The sequence below is a fragment of the Oryzias latipes genome, chromosome 7 (genome assembly GCF_053564925.1).
Source record: "Oryzias latipes strain Hd-rR chromosome 7, Olatipes_Hd-rR_3.1".
In the NCBI taxonomy this organism is placed as follows: Eukaryota; Metazoa; Chordata; class Actinopteri; order Beloniformes; family Adrianichthyidae; genus Oryzias; species Oryzias latipes.
In genome coordinates this window covers 4,622,754-4,629,690 of record NC_136243.1, presented here as the reverse complement: position 1 = coordinate 4,629,690, position 6,937 = coordinate 4,622,754, and the positions used below count along the sequence as shown (strand labels likewise).

The window sequence follows — 6,937 nt, the reverse complement described above, 5'->3', positions numbered from 1 at the left end:
TTGAGGAAACAGTTGTAGCTGTCAAAGACCACGTGTGTTGAAACGTCACGTTTATGTCACAGATGCTGGTGGCATCCCCATTTCAACTGCAGGTCTGTCTGGGTGAAGGAGCTCCTGCTTCCAGTTTGTGATGATTGTCTGCAATTTGCTCAACTGATCCAGCTAATGATGGCGCCGCAGCTGCTTCTCCTCATTGGCTGACAGAAGAAGGATGGTGGGGCCAGGATGCAGCTCTTGTCTAGCTTCACAAATACAGCTGCCCGTGCTTCTTTTTAGCTTGTTTATTGCGTCTGTGTTAATCCTGGCTCTTTCCAAACTCCCCCTCCTCCTGTGTCTTTTGCTCCTCCCCTATCCTTCCTCAGAGCCAACAGGCTGATATTTTCTGACTGATGCCCTGCAGCACAACGTTCTTCTGCTCTTTCACTTTATGCTTTTCTTTTTTGCCTTGCGATGCAAACAATACTGTGGGATGGAAGTGTTTTGCTCTACAAATATTGACTTTTCTTTTTCTTTCCCTCTGAGATTTTTTGCTCTGACATCTTGTTTCCTCAATCTTCCGTCTCAGCCTTTTGATACTGTCTAATCAACCCCCCACCGCTACCTCCACCCCTATCCCAAATCTCCCAGTTAATGCTGTTTGACAATGCTACCATGCATTAATTGGCTTCAGCCTCTCCTTGCATTGATTTCCTCCTCCTTACTCACAAGAGGCCACAACTGCCCTTTTAGATGCTTGTGTCCTGATCACCATACTGTAGACTGCACAAGCCAAGGCCTTACTAGAGTCCCAGACTCTATCCCTTTGAATGTTCGTCGTCTTCTCCTCTCCAACAACTGGATTCCTTGGATCCCCGCTGACTTCCTTGTTCTTTACACTGATTTGGTCTATCTGGATCTGAGGAACAACTCTCTTTCGCAGCTTGAGCCTGGTACCCTAAGCACCGCATCTAGATTAGTCTTCTTGGACCTAGGGTGCAATAATTTGACAGAAATCACTTCGGGAACATTTGAGGAATCAAGAAGTCTTATCAAGCTGCGACTTGGAAACAACCCCTACCTGAACATGGTGGGAAGAAATGCTTTTATGGGGTTAACGTCACTGAGGGAGTTGGAGCTGCAACAGAATGCTTTCACAGTCCTAGATGTTGGAGTTCTGGAACTCCTGCCTTCCCTGCGAGTGCTACGCCTGGAGGGCAATCCTTGGCTTTGCAACTGCCAGTTTGCCAAACTGTTTGTGTGGATGAAGGAAAACCAACACAAGCTCCCATCAGGTAAGATGTAAGCTGCTTAACAAGGGGGTTGCACACGAAGATTTACTCGCAGATTGGCTCTCCATTCATAAGAATATTTCGGGTTAAGATTCATATTTGGAGCATGTTTATGCAACAGTTGACATTGTTTAGCTGCAGTTACATTGCTGTTCAAGTTTTTGTGCCCTTTCTCAGTTGAACTTTTTTACAGTTATAATTCTGATTAAGTAGTTGAAACTTTTGTAGATGAAAAAAAAGCTTGTTGCAGGAAAATAAAAGAAACAGAAAATTAAAAACATAAAAACTTGATAATTGTTGTGCAACAGTTTAATTCAATTTATTTCAAAATATAGTGAAACAATTTTAGGAATTTTTCCTTTTCAGTTTGAAAATTATTCAAGTGCTTTCAAGTTGTTCTGTAACAACTTGATCAACTTTCCTTGACAGCCTTGACAGGAGTGTCATAACCGGATGGTGGTGAATTCAAGACAGATGTCTCTATTTGCTATAAAAGCTCTTTTTGTTACCAGTAAAATAATAACTGTGTTACCAAAGAAACTCTGACTGTCAAACTTTTATATGAGCAATTATGGTGTCCTTCTAAAAAACCTGAGTGTTCTGCTCTGCTTTGGACCGTCCTTGAACTAAACGCTTTTGAAAATAGCCAAACTGTGACACTTAAATCCTGGTATCATAAAGAAACATTGAAATCTACCACAAATGTATATTCTATAGGTAGGTAGGCAACGGTGTTAGTTGCGTATTGGGGGAAAACTTTGGATGTTATTCTACAAAATAAAAAAAGTGTTTTAACCCACACAACATTTTTCTTTTATTCAGGCAGATACAAAGGTATTTCTTTCATAGAACAATGGAGACTTGATAAGAAAAGAGATCTATGGGCTGAATATGTTTTTTTTCCCCAGGTATCGAGGGGATAGAGTGCTCCTTGCCCATGGATGGACGTCGCATTCCTCTTAATTTACTCTCAGAGGACAGCTTCAAAGACTGCAGTGGTGTCCTAACCCTTACGGACTACCTTATTGTAATTTTTTCTGGTATTTCTGCCTCAGTCGCTGCAATAGTGGCCAGTTTTGTCTTGGCTTCTACAGTGCATTGCTTCCAACGGCTCCGCAAAGGCACCAAAACTGATGAGGAAGACGGAAATGACTAGTATGCTAGAAAATGATTTAACACAAGCCTTAAACTGACAGATTGTGCATATTCTACAAAAATGTTGTTGCGTACGAGAAGCTTGCACTGGGAAAGTGATAATCAAAAATGAACTTGGGAACTTTAAGGAATTTTTTTAACACAAAGTGTAACAGCCAAGTTATACTGTTCTTGGCACTAAAGCATAAATGGTATGAGTGTGTCAAAATCTTGCTGGTGTGTCTAGCAGAAACCACTAAATGTCAAGTATTTCAACACAAAAACACAAGAAGCTATTGTACTGTCCATTTCAGCTGCACTGATAAAGGACAACATAAAAACCTCATACAGTGATAATAGAAAAACTTAATCTTGATCTTCAAATAGACTACCAGTGTACTACCAAGATTATTTTTAATCTTAGCAGATCAGTCACACTTCCCAAAGAGTGCTAAATTTTTGTTGCAGCACCCTTCAAACAGGACAACATGAGTCATAGAGCAAACCGACAAAAACTTTAGACGAGGGGTTGGCATCCTGCGGTTTTGTAAAATAACTATTATGTTCTAAGATAGTCGTGGTGCCTTTAACACAGTCGGGATGTGCGAGAGAGCAGCGTAAACACATGGAGGGTATTTTTGTATTTTGGGGAGCAGGTCTGAACCAGGAGCGGGTCAGAACCAGGCGAGCTGCTCGTCCCTGAGCAGCTCCCCTGTGCTGACGACTACGGTTGGCAAGCAGTAAACAGGAAAGGTTTATAAAAATAATTAAAGATAAAAAAAATAAAATAACGGGCTGAGAATTAGGTTTAAATAAAATCTAAATGTAGACATTTTCTAAGTAAAGTTGCGTGCGTCACCACCACGACTCCCGCCGGCGTGTAATCCCAACAATGTTCTGACCCAGGCAGGACAACGATGCAGAATTTGGAGGAAATGGAAGTTCCTGGAGAAAACAAAAACGTTTAATGTCACCTGGGCAGATTTTTTTGCTTTCAAAAACTTTACCAGTATGATTACTGAGGAATTTTTAATGAGGAATTAACAAACAACAAAGTCTCATATCCGGTGAGAAATCCTAAAATAAACACTCAGCTTTTGCCCAAAAACATCCTGATTCAGATTAGAACAAAAGCTGTTTGTTGAAACAAAAATGTATTGAAGAAGCAGACTACTAGTTAATTAAGAAATATTTGCTAGTTTTGTGGCGTCTTGGGACCAAAAAATGAACATCTCTTCACAAACTTTAGAAACAAATGAAATATGCCATTCACTGGAAACACCGGGTTTTCCAAAGGATGTGTTTAACTTTCTTTGGGAAACTGATCCAAGTGGCTCTTTGGGAGGAAAGGTTGCCGCCCCCTGGTTTAGACAGGATTGTCAGGTTTGTGGGATACTGGCCTAAGTATTGCAGGAAAAACATCTTTTCGCTTTTCAGATCTTCCCATGCGTGTTCAAGGAGTCGGGAGAGATAAAAGCAGACCAGGATTTGACCGGATAAAGATCCACAAAGTTTTATTTCTCTAACAAAAGTTCTAAGACAAATTAAAACAGATATCTTGGTTCTCAATCTACAAAATCTGCAAATGCACAAAAGTTGCATGCGACTTAGAATGCAGGCAGATGAGGACAAAGAACTTCTGGAAAGTAAAGTTTTTATCATGGCGACCGAATCTCCTCCCCTGGACGCATGGATTCGTCAACAGCTGGACCGCCTGCTTCCGCCGGCCCATATGTGGAGGTCCCGTTTGTGGGTCTGCAAAATGGTTACCCATCGTCCATAGTAAATCAGCTCTGGGTGCAGAAATTCCATCGCAGGCACTAGGGAAAAGGTCAGCTTCTCCTTAGCATGAGAATGGTTTTATAGCTCTGTTCCCATGGATGGTTCTCTAGACCAGTGTTTTTCAACCTTTTCTGAGCCACGGCACACTTTGACCTTAAAAAAAATCCCGCGGCACACCAGGATCCAAAAATTAAAAAAAAACAAAAAACAGAGAAACTCATAGTCTGTATTGATCTACAGCCCCTCCACAATCTCACATGCATTTTTTAGATAATTGTTGCAGAAAAAGCTTGAAACTGCAGCTGTTTTTTTCTAAAAGATGCAATAAAAGTTAAGTTAGAAGATGTAAAAACAGTTTGATGTGTGTTCGTTGATTTCAAGACATTTAACAACAGATCTCCTTGAGCGCTGTCACTCTCACAACCCAATGCATCATGGGAGATGTAGTGCATTAAACGGCCGGCGGAGATCGCGTCTCTGAGCTTTATTGTTTTGTTCACTTGTTCCACTGTCTGACATCGGATTCTGTGGAAAGCTGCACCGATAAAGACTAGCTTTAGCTGGTATTTTTGTTAGAACTGAGCGACTTTACGAGCTAAATCGGGACAAGGAAGTGAATACTTTAACCACTTCTGATTGGTCAGACTGATGACATATGATTAAGCTCCCCAAGAATGATTGGTGGAGACAGTTAAAGGGGCGGGACTTTTCCAAAATACAGCCGGAGTTGCAGCTGAATCGCGGTACGTCATTCTTATCAAAATGTCTTTAATAAAATAAAGTAAACGCAAAGAAAAAGTATTTTACGATCTTTTATATTCCTAACTCCTCAGTGTTTTATCATGGCCTGTTTGGATGAACACAGAGCTGAAATCCTGGAGATGGGAAATGTTAAATTTTTCAGTTAATGAGGGCAATTTCCCACGGCACACTTGACCATCTCCCACGGCACACTAGTGTGCCGCGGCACACTGGTTGAAAAACACTGCTCTAGACAGGTCAAGGCATTAAACGTTTGTCAGAGGTCACAATGAGTGCAGCACACATCAAACGCATGTAAACCTGAGCCTCAACCTTTCAATGTAATAAAAGATTAAACAACAAAACAGGTATTTCTTCAGTATAAGTTTGGTTTAACAGAAATAAACGCACTTTGCGGAAGCAACCGTCCAACGCAAAGCAGAGGATGGTTGGTACTTCAGTGAATTAAAAGGGACGCTGTCCATCACTACCAAATATGAGTCCCTGATTGATCAGAGTACGACCTAGTTTAACTTTTGTTTTGTGCATAAAGCATGAAAACGCATGTAAAAACTTAAGCAGGGAAGAGTGAACACGAGAGTTTTGAATGGAGAGGTCCCAAAATCCGTGTCTACACACATTTACATAGCCTTCTCATTGGAAGTAGTCAAGACTTTTTATTGGAAGTAGTCGCTTTGATGGGTGTTGAATCTGCTGAATAGGCAGTCAAGCATAGATCTAAACCAGGGGTCGGCAACCTTTTTTATTCAAAGAGCCATTTGCGACCGCCCCTAATAAAAAAGAAAGCACCCGGAGCCACAACCTGTTTTGACATCATTATATATATTATGCATGTATATATTTTTCAAAGGTGCTCATTACGTCGATCGCGATCGACCGGTTGATCTTCAATGACATGAGTGCAGATCGCGGGCCAGAAAAGATTTTAAAATAAAAGTACTTCTTTAAAATCCACCAGCCAATCAAAATCATCACTGAGAAGTGCGGGACTTGATTGACATGTAGATTGGCCAATCGGACATCGTCTGAAGCATGCGTCGCTGCAAATGCACATTATGTTCTTGAAAGGATGAAACCGCGGCCGCGTTGGGAGGAGCTACTGGTTCTGGTTTGATCGCTGCATGGAGCGATGTGTTTATCAATGCATGGTAGACACTGAGAATGTGGAGAGATCAGGTTTCTTATTTCGAAGAGTTCTACTTGGTAATCATGTTTCCATGTTTGAGTTCATAAAATCATCCCAGGGAAGGTCTCTGCTTCAACTCCTGCAGGGAAAGCTGCGTCTGAATCTGACGCCCGTGTTTGCATCTCTGACAGAGTTTGAAGCCAAAGCCCCTCCCCCGCCTCTCCACCTGCTTTTCCTCTCTATCTGTTCACCTGTTCACATCCTCTGCAGCTGAGATTTGTTTCCCCCGCGCTCCTCAGTGTGTCCTACACAGAGAGCGCAAAATACGATAGTCGGGGGGCTCCAGCGCCGCACAAGGATGGAAGAGTAGGACGCAGGTTATAGCGGGGATAGAGCGGGTTAAGCAAATGAATGGAAGAAGGCGCTTCAATATTGTAACCATTTTATTATTAGTCTGAACTATATTTTATTTAGAAAAATCTTTTATTTTATCAGTCCAGTACGAAAAAAAACATCAACAAAAGCTGTGTTGGGCGGTTTTTGGCTGGGTCTGGCGGTTTTCAGATGACTTTTGGGCTGGAAAACTGTGACTATCTGGCAACACTGGCGCGAACTCTCTGTCATCAGTGAGTTGGTCTCTGCCCCGCAGCACGTCAAGTTCCCGGTAGAAGATCGGAGTGTTTATTGAAGCCGCCCAGCATGTGTCCTCCTGCTATCAGCTCTGCAGGTCTCGCCCGATAAAAACGAGCTCATTACGAAGTTGTTTTTTACGTGGCCCGCGCTTCATGCGGAGCCAGCAGCACCTTTGAAATGCCATGAAAAATGAACAAACTAAAATAAAATTTATTTATTATAAAATACTCAT

The 6,937-nt window shown here is 41.8% G+C and overlaps 1 protein-coding gene across 1 annotated transcript; it reads left to right on the top strand.

The window, feature by feature from the left end:
- Nucleotides 1-520: 520 nt before the first annotated feature.
- LOC101163722 (leucine-rich repeat-containing protein 38-like) lies at nt 521-2,658 on the top strand. Its single transcript, XM_004086385.5, has 2 exons — nt 521-1,271; nt 2,177-2,658. The coding sequence occupies exons 1-2, from the start codon at nt 644-646 to the stop codon at nt 2,422-2,424; spliced, it is 876 nt and encodes a 291-aa protein (XP_004086433.1). The 5' UTR covers nt 521-643; the 3' UTR covers nt 2,425-2,658.
- The last annotated feature ends 4,279 nt before the right edge of the window (nt 2,659-6,937 follow it).

Coding starts and splice junctions, on each gene's coding strand:
- LOC101163722 (XM_004086385.5), top strand. CDS start 644: ATGCTACCATGCATTAATTGGCTTCAGCCTCTCCTTGCATTGATTTCC. Junction 1,272..2,176: donor CCAACACAAGCTCCCATCAG/GTAAGATGTAAG, acceptor TTTTTTCCCCAG/GTATCGAGGGGATAGAGTGC.